Source organism: Mus caroli, chromosome 15 (genome assembly GCF_900094665.2).
Source record: "Mus caroli chromosome 15, CAROLI_EIJ_v1.1, whole genome shotgun sequence".
Lineage (NCBI taxonomy): Eukaryota > Metazoa > Chordata > Mammalia > Rodentia > Muridae > Mus > Mus caroli.
The window spans coordinates 94103379-94122824 of record NC_034584.1 but is presented as its reverse complement, the minus strand read 5'-3'; the positions used below and the strand labels follow the sequence as shown (position 1 = coordinate 94122824).

Here is a 19446-nt window from a genome sequence, read left to right as displayed (position 1 = left end):
CACTTCTTAACCTGGGACTTGCGGGAGTTGAGCAGGCACGGAGACTCTCCTCTGGGGTGAGTTTCCAGAGCCGACATGCTGCTTAAATGTGCAGCCTGTGTTGGCAATCTGAGTCAGCGGCTCTTTCAGTGCCTCCTTAGGTAAGTACACCAGTAGTTTCCAGGAGGCTCCCCCCCCCCCCCCCCCCCCGCCCCCCCCTTTCTTTCTGTGAGCTTTCTTCCTACTACACAGAGAAATCCAGGGCAGAGGCTGCCTCGGGACTTTTTCTTTTCTGTCGGGTACTAAGTTCTGGTTCTGCCCATTTTGCTCCCCTGCCTGGAGATCACTGATTGACTAGCTAATGCCCGCCCTCCGGCTCCTTCAGATCCGGAGGGAGAGACCAGGTGGCGTTTTCACCTTTACTTTGAAGTCTCATAATCACTTCAGTGTGGCACGTACTGAGTGGAAAATGGATGTGGGCCGTCAAGGCTTCGGGTTAATTGGTTCCACCTCCCGTCTCACAGGGACAGAGTCCTCCGCTCACCTAAAGTGGAGTGAGTCCCTGAACCCCAGCTTCACTCCCAGGGGAGTGGCCTCCAGACAAAAGGCTTTACTACATTCCCGCCCCGGGCACCCACTGCCCGCCTCCACGTCCTGCCCTGCCGAATGGCACATAAATGAAATCTCAGAAGAAAACTTTTAACTCAATTAATTTTTACTAATAACTAGGAGTGGCAGAAATACAATTCCTCCTTCTCATGGCCGGTCAAAGATGAAATTTGATTATGCTTTGAAGGGTGCGGTTTGAAATTTTTTCCCTCAGTGTTGACCTACCTTAAGTGTTCTCTCTAGCCAAGGGGAGGCGTACTCCTCTGCATATATAGAGGCTGCGCTGCCCTGAAAAGCCAAACCAGTCCTGCACCATGGGGAAGAAGCAGCCAAGGGCAGCAGCGGCTGCTCCCGACTGTGAGCTAAGTAAGTGGCCACAGCCCAGGGACGCTGGCCAGCCGAGGAGCACACCTGGACGCTGACACAAACAACTCTCACCCCTTTCTTTTCTAGATGTAGCGGAAGGTCCCAGAAGAAAGATTCCGGGTTCGAAGGCATTTAAGAAGCCTTTCTCCAACGCCACGGATGAGCTGGAGAGGCGGCCAAGATTAATTTGTAGTTTCTCTTCTTTCAGGAGACCATACTGTATGGAGAGCAGCGGCCCCGGCCAGGAGCTTTTCTGTTTGCTTTTGCTGTCATTTTTTTTTTTTTTAAAGTTTCCATCTTTAGGGTTTACCCTTTCTTCCTATCTCCGTTCTTACCAAATAATGAACATTTCTCCCGGCAGTTTCTATATGAAGAAAACAGGGCTGTCATCTATACTGTTGTAGGGGAAATCGAGAAGACCTTTTCGGTGGCAACTTGGGTGGGGTGGGGTGGGGGGGGACTGTCAGGCCATAAGACTGTGAAGGGGTGAGGCTGAGGCCGGGGATGGAGCGGGACTGTTTTGGGGCAGGCAGGATAAAATGTGTGGAGAAGAGACAGAGCCAGGTGGGATGGGGAACAACTCACTGTGAGGCTTGGGAGTAGGACGACGGGTGCAGCCGAACTGGCTCCACTGGTCGAAGTTTCTCGGTTCCTCCCAGGCGTGGGGTGTTCTTGGCGCGTCAGTGGGCACCGTGCAGTGGCTCAAAAAGCTAATAGGGACTGCCATGGCGCCTTAGGATCGAGTGTAGCTGTTTCTCGGAGTCATCATCTCTTAGGAGGAAAAAGACGTGTAGCTGCCTAAAAGGAAGTGGCGGGAACTATGACAAAAATGTATATCTCACGAGCATTCCGGGGATGGGAGTTGCTGATATGAAAATGCCGTAGGTTTGAACTGCGAGGACCGTGGCGCGCCCGGCGGAACCACGCCTCCGGGTCGGCCCCGCCCCCGCTCAGGCCCCGCCCCCAGGCAGCTCGGATGGGCGGAGCCTCCGTTCCCGGTCTGCTGGCCACGCAGTCCCACAGCTGCAGGAGTCCAGCCAATCAGGGAAGCGGGGCTCCCGCCCGGCCGGCCAATCACGGGAGGGCAGGAGGTTGACTGGGTCGCCGCTGGCTCCTGGGATATGGAGTCGCCGGCGCGGCGTGTGTGGAGGTGGCGGAGCCGGTAAGCCGGGGTGCTGGCAGGGTCAGGGGTTACGGCGTCCCGCTGTGCGCGGGCGTGCGAGGGGACTCGGACGGCGGCCTGTGGGGCTGGTGCAGCCTGCGGGAAGGGCGCAGCGGCGAGCCCGGGGAGGGAACCCGGTATCCCGAGGAGACCGGGAGGGCTCCTGGCTCAGCATAGGCGCCGACGATCACGGGCCTCGGCCCTTCACCGCCACCCGGGACACCGGACCACCCTTCCGCGGCCGGCCGGTCGGCCGGGGGGCGCGACCGCAGTGCCCTCCCGGAGCCCCGGGTCTCCTGCAGCGCAGCGCACTGTCAGCCCAGCGGCTGCCGGGGCTGCGCGGTCTGCCCGAAGGCCTCAGGCCTCGCGGTTGAGTGCTGCTCGGTTGTCCGGCTGTGTGTGCAGCCTGGGTCCCTGCGCCTTCCAGGCCTCGTTCAGGGACACCTTGCACGCGATGGATGCGCCCCTTCTCAGCGGCGTCCTAGGCCCGGTAGTTTGCCAACTCATTTGTTTGATATTCCACCTTTGGATTCTTTGTCCGTTTCTTGGATACATCATATTTGGAAGGGCATCCTCAGAAGTAGAGTTTCCCCTGTATAAAATGGAGACACTCCGTTATCCCTTGGTTTTCAACAGTGTGATTTAAGGCAGCAAAAGCAAAATATGGGAGGAGAGCTGGTGAGGGCCGGTGGGCATCCGAGAGCTTCCATGTGACCGGTGGGGAAACCACGGGAAACTGTCCACCTTGTCCACCATGGCATTCTCCACCCTGACCAAGTCTCCTTACTTCTTGGCTGTGTTAACTTTTGGTTCAGGCTCCTTAAGCTTTCCTGCGGTCCACACTTAAAGGGTGGGTGGTGAAGGTTGGGCTGTTGGTGTTAAGTTAGTTAATACAGGAAAAGTGCTTAGGGCAGTCCCCTGCTGACCAGCATTTTTTTTTTTTTTTAAATTACTGCTTGCTTGTGCCTGCTGTTTCCTTAAAGACTTTAACCTTCTCAGTAGTCTTTGCCCTGAATCCCCTGGGCTATTGCCAAAGGTCCCCCAGGCAAGGCTTTCTAGCCATACTGTTAGTCTGCAAGTGCATCTAATTACAGGTGAAGAGATGCAAGGTGCTGACAGTACCTTTTTACTCTTTGTCTTTTTGAGACTAGATCTGGCTGTCTTTAACTGGCCTTGAACTTGCAGTGTAGACCAAGTTGGCCTCTAGCTTACAGCGATCCTCCTGCCTCTGCTGAGATCACAGACTTTTACCACTCAAGCTTGGCTTCTGCTGAGTTTATTAAATGGGGTGGTTAAGTAACGTTTTAGGCTGTTTCCTGCAGTAGCTCTGCTGGTAAATTGAGATTTCACCGGTGTTTTTGTTAGCTATTTTACTCAGTCTTGCTTGGGCTGAGTTTATTTTGGACACAGACCTAAAAGGCAGCAATGACTGCAGCACACACGCTCTCCCATGTTCCGGGAAGGTCTGTGGGACTCAGAAGGGGAATTCCTGAACATCGTGTCAGCTCCTCTCGTTGAGGAATAGGGAAGCTGGATGTGAATCTCGGGAAAGCAGAAGCTGTTTTCCCTCAGCAGGGCTAGTGAGCAGCTATGGTTCAGTTGTGACTCAGTGAGTGACTAGAGAGAATTCCTTGCACCAAGTAGGATCTTTTTCTGTTTGATTTTGAAGTCAAGAGCTGGGGGGTGGGGTGGGGGGGGTGCTGTTTATCAGATGGCTTCATTTCTGCTACAGCAAGCACCTGTGTGTGAGCCTCACCGTCAATTCCATTCCAGTGGTTGGAGATGCCAGGAGTTCCTAAGGAGCAGCTGTTGCTCATTGCTCATCAACATTGTTAGGAACTGATCACTGAATGGGAAACTGGAAAGTCGCTGGCCTGAGGCATCAAGCCCCCGCCCATGTGTGGCGCTGCAGGTGGCCTAAGTTTTCTTGCTTCTCTTTGTATTACAACAGTTTAATACTTCTTTAGGTTGAAATGTATTAAAATTGATATGTAATGAGAAGGCTACAAGTTAATTATTAAAATTTTATTAGGTTCCAAAGAGCAGAAGGAAGCATCTACGGCTGGAAGTCTTTTATTCTATGCTGGTCTGACTTGACGCGTACGTTTTCTTTTAAGAAAAGCAGGTAAATTTCTAAGGTGATACCTGCTAGGACAAATGGGTTGAATGTGATCTAAGGAAAGACACTGTTAAAGGTGGGCAAAGCATCGTTGGGTGGGAGAGGAAGTAACGTGCTTTGGTGTAGGTTTCTTTTCCTTCTGGTAGAGAGGGCCTTTGAAGTTGTTCATAGGATGAAGGTGTCAGGCCAGGTGACCAAGGCGACACGGCTGTCAAGCTGGGGTTAGAAGGAAGTTTGTAGGCAGCTTAACTCTGTCAGAGTAAACTGTGAGTGGTCAGGAGGCAGGCAGACCCTGGCTGCGCAGAGAAAAGAGTTCTTAGTAGTGGGTACCGGGCCTGCCCACACACCCGCCCTTTCTTTTTCTCTTTACAGTTTTATTATTTTTAATTATTTGCGCACGCGTGTATGCCTGTGGGGTGCATGTCATGTGTGCAGATGCCCATCAAGGCTAGAAGTGTCAGATCTCCAGGAGTTACAGGCAGTTGTAAACCGTCTGATGGTACCTGCTTGGTCTTCTTGAAGAGCAGTGAACGCTTTTAACCCCTAAACCATCTCTCCAGCTCAGGCCCTTATTACCAAAGACTTAGTTGATAAATACTACTTTTGTCTGACAGTTCAGTGCTTGACAGCCAGTTCTTATCTTCTCTGACACCTGAGCAGGCAGTTTCATTATCAACTGTATTCCTCTCTCCAGATCTTTCTCCCCTCCCCTCCCCTCCCCTCCCCTCCCCTCCCTCCTCTCCTTCCCTCCCTTTTTTCTGTGTCTGGCTGTGTGTCTGCAGACAGGATCTGGCTAGCTAGCTTAGACTGGCCTGCAGCTTCTCCCACACTGGCCGGGAACTCTTAGCTCCCTGCTTTAGTCAGGGTTCCATGACTCCGTCCCCATGCTGGGTTTTCCTTTTCTTGCTTCTTTAATGTTTGTTTGTTTGAGGCAGAGACTTTATTTTGTATGTAGTCCTGGCTATAGCTCACCATGTGGCTCCACACTGACCTGCAACTCACAGAGTCTGCCTTTGCCTCCCACTAGTGCTAAGATTAAAGGCTGCCCCATCCCCACCCTGTTAGCTGTCCTTTCATTCTCAGAACTGAAAATCAAACCGAGGTTCAAAGCATTGCACTGGGTATTGAGTTGAAATTGCAGTTCTCATGGAGGACAGGGAAGAGGAGAGGCTCGCGAAATGTCAGCCTCTGTGTCAGAGAGGGCTGGCCCTGATTCAGGCGTAGCGGCCTTGTATAACGGGAGCGCTTTATAACAGTTTGTGCTTTATGAGCTTGCGTGCTGTGTGGAATAAAGGCATCATAGTAACCCAGGCAGGTAGACGCTCACATACCAAGTGCTGGGGTAAACAGACCTGTGACGCCATGGGTCGACTGGATGCTGACAATCAACACCAGGACGTGCACTCTACCACTCAGCTTCATCAGGAAGCCCTGAGGCTTTCCCCTAAACTAGCACAACGTGCTGTTATTTCTTCTGTCTTGAAGTAGACAAAAACCATAACCTGAGATGAAAGCCATAGCCTGCCTTTTTCTTTCCCTCATCTGTTTGTTTCATGTCAGTTCTTTGTGTGTGCGCATGTGTATGTGCACTCCCGTGTGTGTGTATGTGTGTGTGTATCTATGTGCGTATATTTGTGTGAGCATGTGTATGTATGTGTGTGTGCGTGTGTATGTGCACTCACGAGTGTGTATATATGTATACGTGTGTGTATATATGCATGTGTGTGTGTGCATTTGTATGTGCACTCGAGAGTGTGTGTGTTTGTGTGTATATATATATATATATACACACGTATATGCATGTGTGTATATATATATACATACACATGTACATGTATGTGTGTATATATATATATTATATGCATGTGTGTGCATGTATATTAGAGGCATTGTGATCAAACCTGTGGGTTTGTACTCACTAGGTAAGCACTGTGTGGCTGAGTTATTTCCCAGCCCTCAAATTCATTTTCATAAGGGAAAATAGGCTAAAACATTGTCATATCTTGTTTTTTTTGTTGAGACAGAGTCTCATGTACACCAGACTGGCATTTGGCTTACGAGGTAGCTAAAGGTGAGCTTGAATTTCTAAATTTCTGACCCTCCTGCCTCTACCTCCTTGGTCCTCCCAGTGACTGTAGGTGTGAACCACAGGTTTACATGAGTGAGTGTGTGTGTGTGTGTGTGTGTGAAGCCAAGCCTCTATATACCACTGGTAGACCAGACTTGTCTCTAATTCAGGTATGGGTCACCATGCTCCCTTTAATGTAAATACTGATTCTAAACTTACTACCCCAGGGATCTGTTTCTTTCCCCTCCCTCCCACTAGGTATCGACAGATACCTGAAGATTGTCAGAAAGCCCTGATGGGAAGTCTCTGAGACCGATTGCTACATTAGTCTGGGGTTTTAACAGAAAAGCAGTATGCTGTCCTTAAAGCAAGGAGGAAAGTAAGCTGCCCAGTGCCTCCCATGCATGGGCCTCACAAGGTCAAGGCTCTGGAGTGGGCAGGGAGGGAGATACACTAGCAGTCTTGATCGGCTCTGTTTGCAAATATTAAAACAACAGCAGTTTGGTTCCCAGTCATTCAAGTGGAAAGAATTCAGTTTATGAAGTCCACCTCATGGGAAGTGAGCGTTGGAGAAGCAGGTGGTGGTTTTGTGGGAGCCACTGCTGACTTTCGCTGACCCGGGGGAAAGAGAATCTGGTAAGATTTGAAGATCTTTTCCTGTTAGTCCCTATTTCACCCTTTGGAGATAGTAGCTCAGTAAGCAGCTGCAGGGTGGCCTTGAACTCGTGACTCAGGGGCCTCAGCCTCCTCCATGCTAGTGTTACAGGCCCTTTTTGTCTTTCTAAGCATTAGCTTTGAGCTCGAGAGGTGCCAGGCTGGATCTGATCTCCAAAGCCCCCAAGGTACAAGGACAGAATCCACTCTGAAGTCGTCCTCTGACCTGCGCAGGTCACACATGCACACGACCGCCGCACACATAAGTAAATGTATAAAAGGGTGGTTGTTGTTACTTTGTATTTTATGGTTTGTGATCGCTGTGTTTCTGAAACCGAGTGTTCGATGAAAGAATCCAGAAGGAAAGGTGGCTTTGCCGCTTACCAAAGCGTTGAGAGTGAAGAGTTCCGTAACCTTACTCTCAAGGGATTGCACACAGTGGTTTGGCTGCTTGTATGTAAATCCTGTTCCTGCTCTTTGATTTTACTGAAATGGAAGGCAGAAGGAAAAAACGAGATTTGGGAGGTGGGGAAATTAGAGATGGTGTGCAAACAACCCCACCCCTCCCCAGGACGAGGACAGGAATGACAAAAGCTTTGTTCTCCATGCCTTCAAATTAATGAAGTGGCTGTAAATGTCCCCCCTTTGGAAACAAATATAAGAGATCATATTTTAAACTTAAGCCTTTTGAACATAAGAAACTGATTAAGTTAGATTGTACATGTATTCAGGATTTCATCCTTCATTGTGATTCTTTAAGCTAGGGTATTACTTTGTGGCCCTGGCTCGGCTGGGACTTGCTAGGTAGACCAGCTTGGCCTCAGACTTTTGGCAGTCCTCCTACCTTTGCCTCTTGAGTGCCGGGGTTATAGGCATATACCACCACACCTGACCGAATGCGGTTTTTAAGGTAATGAAATTGTCTTGAAGTTGCAGAGCTGTTGCTAGGAGAGTCCAGGGAGGAGCCGCTCTTGTGACCGCGGCTGACAGGCTGGTTACTGTGAGGCAGTGGGCGCTGAGGGGTCCTGGGTGAACAGCTACTTACGCCAAAGTTGACTCACGGGAAAGGAGATGTGTATTCTCTGTATTTGAGTGGAAAATTGTCGTTTCACAATCTGAACCACTATGTGGACACTAAGACAGAGGAGTTGTAAATTAAGCTTTAGTCTGTCAGTGCCTGCCTACCTGCCTGCCTGCCTGCCTGCCTGCCTGCCTGCCAGCCGCAGATCCCCCTGGAAGCCTCCATCACACAGTTTGTCCCCGGTGAGAGGCTTTATGAAAAGCTGTGATAGTCTATAGAAGATTTGAGTTTTGAGAAAATTAAATGGGGCCTGGCATAGTGTGTGTGTCTTGGAACACCTGGGTTTGAGCCTCAGTACTACAGAAGCAACAGAAAATAATACAAGGACCTGGTGAAGCATTTTTACTGCCAGAAAGATTGCGAGAGCCCAGCACTGGCCTCCATCCCACCTGTTCTTTGCCCCCTGTGCCTCATCGCCCGCCTGCTGGCCTTTCCAGCCTATCCTCCCGACTCCCTTCCAAGTACTGAATTACAGGTGGGAACCTCCAATCCTGCCTTCCAACCGCCTTTTCTTTCCTTAAGTTCTCGGGTTCTCTCTTTCTCTCTCTCTCTCTCTCCCCCCCCCCCCCCCTCTCTCTGAGACAAGGTTTCTCTGTGTGGCCCTGGATGTTCTCCAGAAAAGATCTGCCTGGCTCTGCCTCCAGAATGCTGGGATTAAAGGCCTGTGTCACCATCAATGGACTCCTAAATTCTTTTCTTAAATATTGTGTGTGTGAGAGAGGGGAATGGGGGGAGTTGCAGGAAGGAGGGGGGATATGTATACTTGGCAGCTTGCAGGAGTCAGTTCTATTTTGCACTGTCCTGAGGATGGAGCTTTGGTAGGTGGTTTGGCCTTGGTGGCAGGCACCTTTACCAGCTGAGCCACTGCACTGGCTGTCAGCCAGCTGTTGCCTTTTATATACACAGGCCTTGAGGCATTGTTATCAATTTTGGTCTATTTCTTTTCCCTCTACAAATAATAGCACACTGTTTAATGAGTTGGCATTTTCACCTGGCTTCATGCGTTGACCTGCTGGATGGTCAGTATGTACACGTCTGCTTTGCTTGCTATGGCTGCGTGGTATTCTCGAGAGCACACAGCTTGTTTATGAAGCTCCTTACTGTGGTGCAGGCGTCCTCAGCCTTTGGAATGAGCTACTCCGTTGCTTAGGTATGTCTCCTTGTGTACATTGTTAGGGTCCATTGCTGTATCGTAGGATATGCAAACTTGAATTTCTAAATAAGAATGTAACCTGATCATCATTTTTACTTGTAAAACAGCCTTACAACTTCTATTTATTTTTAGGCAGGGTCTCACTGTGAGCCTTGGTTGGCTGGAACTTGACATATAGACCAGGTGAGCTCACAGAGGTCGGCCTGCCTTCCGAGCCTGTGGTGATTAAGCTTTGCTGGTTGGTTCTGTGTCCTGTGTCTGCATCTTTCCTTGATGCAGTGGGAAGGGTGACTAAAGCAAGGAGGGGGAATGTCATAGAAGGCAAAGCCACTGGACACAAGTACCACCCAGTGTCCCTTCCCATCCCGTCTTCTGCGTAGTGAATCCTGCAGGTGCTGTAAGCTGCCGCGAGTAAACTATGCGGCAGAGACTGTTCTCTTTGGAATAGTGCGCGCTTGAGACTTCAGAAAGGATCACGTGCCTTGTGTGTTGCTGGCTTTCTGTGCACTTGGTGTAGGAATGCCACTAAGAATGCTACTAGTAACGGCAGCATTTTAACTCTAGGGTCAGGAGGCTGATGTATGACCATGGCCTCAGGTCCCAGGGCAACTTGGGCCACAGTGTAAAAACCCTGTCTCAGAAAAGCCCCCAAAACATAGAACAGATTTATCCTAAGATATTTACAATTTAATTACCTGCATACCTGCGTTAGGCAACTATGTACAGTAACATCAGTTGTTTGATTTTTATTTTATTTTTTAAGAATGTGTGTGTGTGCGCGCAAGTGCGCGTGTGTGTGAGTGTGCCTGTGTGAGTACATGCGCGTGTGTGTTTAGTATGTTGAGTATGGGGAGATCAGAAGATAGTACTAGTTTGTAGGAGTGGGGATTGGTTTCTTTCCTTTGACCATGTGGATTCTGGGATTGAACTCTGGTCGTCAGGCTTGCCAGCAAGCACCTTTGCCCACTGAGCCCTTTTGATGGCCCATTTTCCTTTTTTAAAAGATTTATTTATTATATGTAAGTACACTGTAGTTATCTTCAGACACTCTAGAAGAGGGCATCAGATTTCGTTACGGATGGTTGTGAGCCACCATGTGGTTGCTGGGATTTGAACTCGGGACCTTCGGAAGAGCAGTCGGCGCTCTTAACCACTGAGCCATCTCGCCAGCCCCCCATTTTCCTTTTTTAAGTATAACTTTTTAAAACCTGTTTTGGATTTTTTTTTCTTAAAGTCTCTTTCAAGTGTATTACATACACTGAATATTGTTAAACAAGATATCAGCCCTCATTATGGGAACAATCTGATTTACTCAGTCTTGGTGACAGATCTCAGAAGGGCTCACGCCACATGGCCCCTGCCTGATGTTTGTTGGTTCCTCCTCTGTCTTGTGAGAGCCACACAGGACCGGATCTGATTGGTAGTTTCTTATCTCTTGTGTGCTAGGATTCCTGGGTGTCCAGCCTTACTTGCATAGAAAGACACAGGTAGTCCTCCTAGCTGGGCTGTGATCTGAACCCACATGAGTCAGATGTCAGAGGTGTGAATGCCCTCAGATGAGGCAGGGTGTGTGGAAGGAAGAGGCTGGACTGAGGAGTGCTGGGGGTGGGGTCTGTTGACTGACAGGATCAGCTGTCTGCTGCAGTAAAAAGCTTGGCTCTGGTGACTATTGAGGGAAAGCTGTGTTTCCTAAGTTAACGAGTGATGGTGTGTTTTATACCTCAGAAGACTGAGGAAACCTAAGATCTCCTTTTGAGCCTAGATGATAGAATTCATTAACATTCGATGCATTGGTTCATAAAGAATATCCAGCCGGGTGATGGTGGCACATGCTTTTTTTTTTTTTTTTAATTTTTTAAAAATTTTTAATGACCAAAACAAAAATATACCTAAAAGCGAAGCTTCTGGAAAAACCATTTGTTCTTCCCTGTCTTGTATCGCTCCTCAAACTTGACCTTGGCCTCCCGCCTGGCCTTGCATTTCAAAGCTGGGTCCCTGAACACATCCTTGTTGACAACAGTCTTGTCCAAGGGGATATCCACAGAGTACCTTGTGGGCATGAGGTGGTTGTAGTTATAAACTTTCACAAAGGACTTGATCTTGGATCGCTTGGCAATCTTCTTCTTGCCCATGGCAGCTGTCACTTTCTGGGGATAGCGGTCAACTTCAGCCACCAGGGCATGGCTGTAAGGGCGGTCCGAGGTGCCATCGTCAATGTTCTTCACGATGATGGCGTAGCGTCCAGAGTAGCGTCCGGCCAGGACCAGCACTACTTTCCCGGGTTTCATGAACTTGCCCATCTTGACAGCAGGCAGCCGGCACCCAGCAGCCCGGCACATGCTTTTAATCATAGCACTTGTGAGCCAGAGGCAAGTGGCTCCGAGTTTGAGGCTAGCCTGGGCTACAGAGTGAACCAGGACAGCCAGGGAGAAAACCCTATCTTGAAAAACAAAAAACAAAACAAAACAAAAGAATTTAAAAAAAAATAGAGGTTGAGACAGGAGCAGTGCACTGGGCAAGAGGAGGGAAATTGCTTCCTCAGGGAGGAGGGCTCTCCTTGCCTCTCCTCTGCAGGATGAGTACTGCAGGATAGATAATCTGTAACAATGTTCTCTTTCCCTGTGTATCTGGAACCAGCGAGACAAAGATCACCTAGTAAGAAGGTCCAGAGTTTAAAAGCTCAGTCTTTTATGGGCTAGTGAGATGGTTCTAAGATAAATACCTGTTGCCAAGCCGAAAGCCCTGACCATGTTCCACCCTAGGGACCCACGTAGTGGAAGAAGAGAACCAGGTCTGTCTGGCAAGTCAGGCTGCACCCACGCCCTTGTCCCTGCAAAAAAATAAGTAAATGTAAAAAATAAGTTCAGCCTTTCTGGTGAGGCCTAGTTGAGGGCCTAGTTGAAGGTGGCACCTTCATATGCCACCGCACCCAGAGAAGTGCCACTTCCCATAGATGGAGCCCAGAGAATCCCACAAATAGGGCCTGCTGGTGCCTCAGCATTCTCGGAGGCCCTTGGGCAGTCTGCCTGTGAGTGTCTGGCTTCTCCCAACTTCCAGAGGTTGGAGTGAGGCTGGAAGTGACTGTAGTTCTCCCTCTAGGGAACAGTGGCCCTCCTTGAAGGATGTCTGCCACGCCCTTCCAGAAAACTGAACCATGCCTTTCAGTTGTTAGATAGGCCAGAGAGTTCCAGACGGTTTTCCTTTATTTTTTTTATTTTTTATTTTTTGTTTTTTTCGAGACATGGTTTCTCTGTGTAGTCTGGCTGTCCTGGAACTCACTCTACAGACCAGGCTGGCCTCGAACTCAGAAATCCACCTGTCTCTGCCTCCGGAGTGCTGAGATTAAAGGCGTGTGCCACCACTCCCGGCTTCCTTTATTTTTTCATTCATGGCCTCGGTTGCTTTGTTTTGTTTTGAGACAGGATCTCATGTATCCCAGGCTGGCCTAACACTGGCCTTATAGCTGACGGTCTGGATCTCCTGTACGCCTGCCTCCAGCTCCCACATTTTGTTACTGCAAACCTGGCTGCTTTCTGTTCAGCAGGCCAGTCGATGGATATCAGTTAGATATTTGGGGTGATATTGAGACAAAGTGTTGATGACTGGCAGCCTGTTTGTGCATAGTAAAGCAGGTTGGCTGGCTGGAGAGCTGGCCCACGGGAGTGGGACCCAGCACCCACAAGAACCAAGTGCGGACCCCCAGCACTGAGGCGAGTGCACATACCTCAGGCTAGTTGGGGCTTGCTAGCCCCCAACCTTACCATCTTTCTGGCCTTGCCTTTCATTGTTTCTGTGAATGTCTCTAATCTGGAAAGCAGTGATTATTTTCTGGGCTAGCTAGCTAAGTTAGAGAGATGGTTTCTTTCTTACATACCTTGTTTCTTTCAGCTATAGCTTGACAAAGTGTTAGTTCTGTCCTGGCTAATTTTCCCCATCTCTTTTCTCTTACAGAATCCTATTCTAAGAGCACAGACCCTCAGGTATCTACCATGGTGTTGGATCCTGAAGAAAAGATGCCAGACGGTAACTTACAGCTCTGAGCCATTATCTACATGGGAATGGGCTTTAGGCCGTCCCTCTTGCGTCTGTCCTAAGAAGTCCAATCAGAAGTCTTTTATCTGGTGACAGGGTTGGAATGAAAATAAATCTGGAGTCCTAGAATTCTGCCTCAAATCTTATTTCTAACTGCCACTGAGGCATGACTAGGTGATTTGGTTCCTACAGCAGCAATGCTTGCAGGGACAAGGCCGTTCATTCCCAGGCTGGGCAGTGACCTCTCATGTGCTTGCTCTGTCTGCCAGTGTTTGAGTGGATGGGGCAGAAGCCGATGTCCAGGGGCGAGTCCCCCATGCTCTGCTCCATGCTCAGTCCTTCTAAATAGGAGGTCCCCTCTAGGTCCCCCATTTCTTCCTGACTGGTGAAGGTGGTGTAGACAAGTTTCCTAGAGCTCTCATTTTTGGGGTTGGTTATAGGGATTTATGGGAAAGAGAAGAAAGCTTTGTTTTATGGTTCACCTAGCCATCTGATGCCTGCGGCTAAGTGGACTTTGCTTCTGGTAGGTAGATTAGCCCTTTTCTGCTGGGCCTTCCTTCCTTGCAGTTAAGATTAACTGTAAAATACAGACCTTGTGGAAACGCTGCTGTCAGGTGTCTATGAGCCCTGCTGTCACAAGGTGCCGGCACCCGTGACCACTAGCCCTTCAGCCCTGTGTAAGCCTTAGTCAGGACTCCTGTCCTTCCTGCTTGCCAGTGTCATCTTGAGCCTGACGCCGTCATGGCTGTCCAGTTCTCTTGTGTTGTGTGTCATATCTGAGAGTGATCCTTTGAGTGGGTCCTACCCAGTGATGGCACAGAGGATGTCCTAGTGGACTAACTTAGTTTCTCTTAAAAACTAGATTCTGAGTAACTAGTGGGCCTCCACTAGTGATGAGTGTTGAGTCATAGGTGTGAGTTGTTTGTTTTGTTTTAAGTCGGAGTCTTGTTAAATTGTAGCCCAGGGTGACCTGAGACTGTTGATTTAGCCTCTCAGGCATGAAAGTGAGGTGGTTCTAAAAGTTACCCAGTGGGCATAGAAGTGTAGAATAAGGAAAGTGCTGTGACACTGATGAGAGAAGACACAGAGTTAGGAGGAGGTAGGGCATGGGTCTGACAGGAGAAAAAGGGAGACACAGGGACGAGTGTGACCAGTGCACTGTATGACATTCTCAGAGGGCTAGTAAGATGTTACATTAAACTGACCTAAGACCAAGAGCGCTCCTGGAGGCTTTTGAACTTCTTTTTCTTTCCTTTGAGATAGGGTCTAGGTATAGCCCTAGCCCAGGCTGACCCTGCCATCTCCCTCTTCTTTCCTTACCTCCAGTGGGTGACAGGGTAACAGGCTTATACCACAGTCTGCTTGTCCGTCCGTTTCCAACCATGTGCACGGGCCACCTGTGGAAAATTAATCCATTGGGCTGGGGACATAACATAGTTACACAGTGCTTGCCCAGCGTGCATGATGCCCTGGGCTTATCCTCAGTGCTACAGGAAACCAGGTGTGGTGGCTGCGATCCTAGCACTCGGGCAGGGAAGTAAGAGAGAGGGGGTCACGTTCAGAGTCATCCTGGGCCTCAGCTGGTCTTTACTTATTAGATCCTCTAAGTAAATGTATACACGTATACATACATACATTTATTTACAATGTTGATTAATAAACTGTTTAGGACACACTGTACTAAAACCAAGGTGGGCTCTTGTGCACAGAGCTGTAAGATGATTTAGCTTTGGGTCTAAGGCTGTTGTCAGTGACGGGGAGGGAGCGAGTACCAGATGCGGGTCAGGTGTCCATCAGGGTGAAGGGCTGGAGTTCAGCATCACTGAGAATGCTCCTTGGTGGGTTTGTTATGTTGTCTCAGATGGTGCTTCCGGGGACCATGGAGACTCTGCCAGCCTTGGCGCCATCAATCCTGCCTACAGCAGCTCTTCCCTCCCACATTCCACTGGAGACTCTGAGGAGCCCTTCACCACCTACTTTGATGAGAAAATCCCCATTCCTGAGGAAGAGGTCAGTGGCGGTCCATGCAGGGGACCCTGTGTCCTGGGGAAAGCAAGGGCAAGTTCTGCTCTCGGCACTCATCAGCCGCAGGTCTCACTTAGGCAGCCAGTCTCTGACAGCTCCAGTTCTGCATTGTGGGAAGGCTTCAGACACGGGTGCGGAGTGGCTTTATTTATTTATTTATTTATTTATTTAATGTATATGAGCACACGCTGTAGCTGTACAGATGGTTGTGGGTCTTCATCTGCTTGTTGGGAATTGAATTTAGGACCTCTGCTTGCTCCAGTCAGCCCCACTCGCTGCAGCCCAAAGATTTATTTATTATTATAAATAAGTACACTGTAGCTGTCTTCAGACACACCAGAAGAGGGCATCTGGCTGCTGGGAATTGAACTCAGGACCTCTGGAAGAGCAGTCAGTGCTCTAAACTGCTGAGCCATCTCGCCAGCCCCTGTGTTCTTCTCTTTCAAGTGTGGTTTTGCTCCTGTGTGGGAAGTGGGTGGGTTCAGTTTGGACCAAGTTGCTTATGGAGAGCAGGTAAAGGAAGGACTCCCACTGAGAGAAGAGGCCATCTTATTGGTAAAAAGTGGACGAACTGGACATGAAACGGGGACTTGTGCAGGGCCCACCCTGTGCCGCTGGTGTCGCTTCTTGACGTGTGATAAAATAGAGACGTTAGAACGGGGGATACTCAGACCGCTCTCCTCTCTCCTTTATAGTACTCTTGTTTTAGCTTTCGTAAACTCTGGGCGTTCACGGGGCCTGGCTTTCTTATGAGCATTGCCTACCTAGACCCAGGAAACATCGAATCTGATTTGCAGTCTGGAGCAGTGGCTGGATTTAAGGTGAGCTACAGTTTTACCCTGGCTGAAAAACAAATTTTCCTTGTTGTTATTGTTACTGCTGTGGATGGACTCTTGGACTTCATGGGCTATCTTGGATGCTTGCTGGGCTCTCCCTGTCCTTTTGAGCATTCATTAAGCTCTTACGTCCCTTCTCTTGAGCTCTCTCTCTCTCTCTTCTTTTTTTTTTTTTTTAAGGATTTATTTATTTATTTCATGTATGTGAGTACACTGTAGCTGTTTTCAGACACACCAGAAGAGGGCATCGGATCCCATTACAGATGGTTGTGAGCCACCATGTGGTTGGTGGGAATTGAACTCAGGTCCCTGGAAGAGCAGTCAGTGCTCTCAACTGCTGAGCCATCTCTCCAGCTCCTGGCAGTCTCCAACCTCCTGTCTTACTTTTCTAGTCCTGTAACAATGCTGTGACCAAGACAACTTATAAAATAAAACAAAACAACTTAATTTGGCTTAGAGTTTCAGAGGGTTACAGCCCATACTGGTGGCAGCAGCACTGCTGAGAGCTCATCTTGATCACCAGACAGGAAGAACACTGGGAATGGCCCTCAACCCTCCCCTGTGTACCCCCTCCCCAACAGGAGCACACTTTGTGTCCCTTGCCAGACAGTTCCACCAATTATTCACACATGTGAGCCCTTGGCCATTCTCACTCCAGTCGGCACACCTCCCTTACTGTCCCCATCTGAGTACACAGGTCTGCATTGGCAGCGACACCTGTGTGAAAAATGCTGCGTGGTCTTTTGTAATTTCCTTAGGAGAGACAGCAGCTAAGAGACACAGAGATGCAGTCGCCTCAGAGGTCACATGTAAAACTGATGCAGAGCTCGGGTCCATATTCCTGACCTGGCTTTGTCTTAGCTGAGCTGTCTCCCAGCTGCCCAGTGGGTATTGGGTGTGTCTCTCCTCAGCTCCCTAATAAAGGTTGGCTATGTTTCCTCAGCTGCTCTGGGTGCTCCTCTTGGCCACCATTGTGGGGCTGCTGCTCCAGCGCCTTGCAGCGAGACTTGGAGTGGTCACCGGCTTGCATCTTGCTGAAGTATGTCACCGTCAGTATCCCAAGGTGAGCAGCATGTTGTCCTGATTGTTGCTAACTTGGAGGAATCTGTGTGTCTAGCATCATATGCTGGCCTCAATCTGCACTGAGCAGTAGAGGACTTGGGGTCAGTGTCCCTGGAACTAGTACTGAAGGAATCCTCCCACCTCTCTCGCTGTCAACCCATGTCTCTTCCTCACAATCTAACATGGGACTCCATTTTTTGTTGTTGTTTTGAGACAGATTCATGTAGAACCCGGTACTTAGCCAGGATGGCCTAGACCACCTAATATCTGTTTCTGCTTTTTAGAGTTACAGGCGCACAGTTTCCTTAGTAAATTCTGCATGAGAAAGCATCTACCGGTCACTCTTGTTTTTGAAAAATATGTGTTCTTTTAATAAAGTATATTTTATAAGAGCTTTGGGTTTGCTGAATATTATCAGTTTATTCTGCCCTGTTTCTTCCTTCTGCGAGCTTTACCACCACCTATGTGAATGACTGCGATTGGAAGACCCTGGGGGCGGGTGGTGCTGCAGACTAAAGTCAGGCCTGTGGCTGAGAACAGTTTTAAGTTAGTTTATCTTAGATATGAAGCAGGCCTCCCTTGAGTGTGCCCTGAATGCTGAAGTCGTTTCTGACTGTGAGCATGGTGGTTTTGTGTTGTGGTTTTTCTTCTCGATTCTCCTAGGCTGATTGGTTGATCAGTCAGTCAGTCATCAGTCAGTCAGTAAGTCTGTCTCTGTGTGTGTCTGTCTGACTGTCTGTCACTCTCCCTCTCTGTAGCTTAGGATGTTCATGAACCCTTGATCATCCTGCGGGATCCCGAGTGCTGGTGCTGTAGGCGTGGCCACCACGTGTGATAAATATAAATTATTTTTACCAATGTTTTAGAAGATCTTGCTGTTTTATAATTCCCTCTAGTTTCTTGTTCTTTGTGCACATTTACTAGGTAATGTGACAGGACACTTTTTGTGTATTTAGTATCAGCAGGCTTTCTAGTGCCAGTAAGCCAACACTAACTCAGTTTGCCTTTCCACTCATCTGCTGGTCCAGAGCTAGTTTCCTTGTTTGCTGTTTTCTTTTCTTTTTTTTTTTTTTTTTTAAGATTTATTTATTTATTATATGTAAGTACACTGTAGCTGTCTTCAGACCCTCCAGAAGAGGGAGCCAGATCTCATTACGGATGGTTGTGAGCCACCATGTGGTTGCTGGGATTTGAACTCCAGACCTTCAGAAGAGCAGTCGGGTGCTCTTACCCACTGAGCCATCTCACCAGCCCTGTTTGCTGTTTTCTGTCTGTTCTGAACGTTGACTTTGATCACTTTTAAAAAGAGATTTATTTCTATTTTGTAAGATTGTATGTATGTATGTATGTATGTATTTCGGTATGTGCATATGAGTGTGGCTGTCTGCAGAGGTTCAAAGGCTGGAGGTGGGGTGGGTGGAGGCTGGACCCTTGAAGGAATTGTGAGCTGCCAGACATGGGTGCTGGGAGCTGGCGTTTGATCTTTTCGTCTTCTGCAAGAGCAGTACGTGCTTTTAGCCACTGAACCATCTTTCTAAGCCCCTTACCTTCAATACCTTTTTCACTTTTTGTATGCTGTTATTAAATTCAAGATGATAAAGTCTGTCCCGTGTTTGTTTTATAACCATAGTTATGGGCGAGTTAGAGGTTTTGATTTCTCATTTCTCTCTTGACTCCCATTTTGAGCATATTTGTATATTTATTTTCCTCTGTAGCTTTTTAGATTGTTTTTAGGCAAGAGAGTAAGTGGGAAATGATGAATAGAAATCCCATTCTTCTCCTGAAGAGCTGGGTTGGCCCCTGACCCTGCTTCCCAGTCTCCCACAGGAGGTGCTTCTCTACTCTGTGGCTGTGTAGGGCTGAGTTCTGGGATTCTCCAGTCTGTGACAAAAATCTGAATTCTGAACGGAGAAAGTTCTTAGCAGAACCACCCTTTGTTTTGTAGGTCCCACGGATCATCCTGTGGCTGATGGTGGAGTTGGCAATCATTGGTTCTGACATGCAGGAAGTCATTGGCTCAGCCATCGCCATCAATCTCCTGTCTGCAGGAAGGTGGGGGTGGGACTTTACTCTAGAACATTGTCAATCTCCAGTCTGCAGGAAGGTGGGGGTGGGACTTCCCTCTAGAACATTGTCAGTACTAAGCTGGGTTCCGAAGCCAGAGTGGAAATGAAAAGCCAGCTCTTTAGTGTTCAAGATACAACTAGTCTGGAGCCGCCTTATCTAACAGCAGATGTAGCATGCATCTTCCATTCCCTGGCTAGGTTAAATGGAGGATGCAGCGTTCTGTGGCACAGTTA

The 19446-nt window shown here is 48.7% G+C and overlaps 1 protein-coding gene, 1 long non-coding RNA gene and 1 pseudogene across 5 annotated transcripts in view; 1 reads left to right on the top strand and 2 right to left on the bottom strand.

The window, feature by feature from the left end:
• The first annotated feature begins 855 nt into the window (after window positions 1-855).
• Slc11a2 (solute carrier family 11 member 2) overlaps window positions 856-19446 on the top strand; it is a 36130-nt gene continuing 17539 nt past the window's right edge. Inside the window, exons 1-6 of one of the 4 annotated variants that reach the window (XM_029469775.1) lie at window positions 856-954; window positions 13143-13214; window positions 15085-15233; window positions 15944-16069; window positions 17028-17147; window positions 19092-19198. In XM_029469775.1, coding sequence (XP_029325635.1) covers window positions 903-954; window positions 13143-13214; window positions 15085-15233; window positions 15944-16069; window positions 17028-17147; window positions 19092-19198 — 626 coding nt within the window. In that variant the 5' untranslated portion in view covers window positions 856-902. Of the gene's footprint in view, window positions 955-2051; window positions 2117-4153; window positions 4242-6283; window positions 6307-13142; window positions 13215-15084; window positions 15234-15943; window positions 16070-17027; window positions 17148-19091; window positions 19199-19446 lie in introns of those variants that run through there. The other 3 variants (XM_021182935.2, XM_021182936.2, XM_029469774.1) reach the window with 3 other exon arrangements.
• On the bottom strand, window positions 1088-3020 carry LOC115029406. Its single transcript, XR_003834963.1, has 3 exons — window positions 2904-3020; window positions 1540-2708; window positions 1088-1318 (listed from the first exon to the last, which is right to left on the bottom strand). It is a non-coding gene; the product is annotated as an uncharacterized LOC115029406 (long non-coding RNA).
• LOC110310196 lies at window positions 11052-11491 on the bottom strand (annotated as a pseudogene).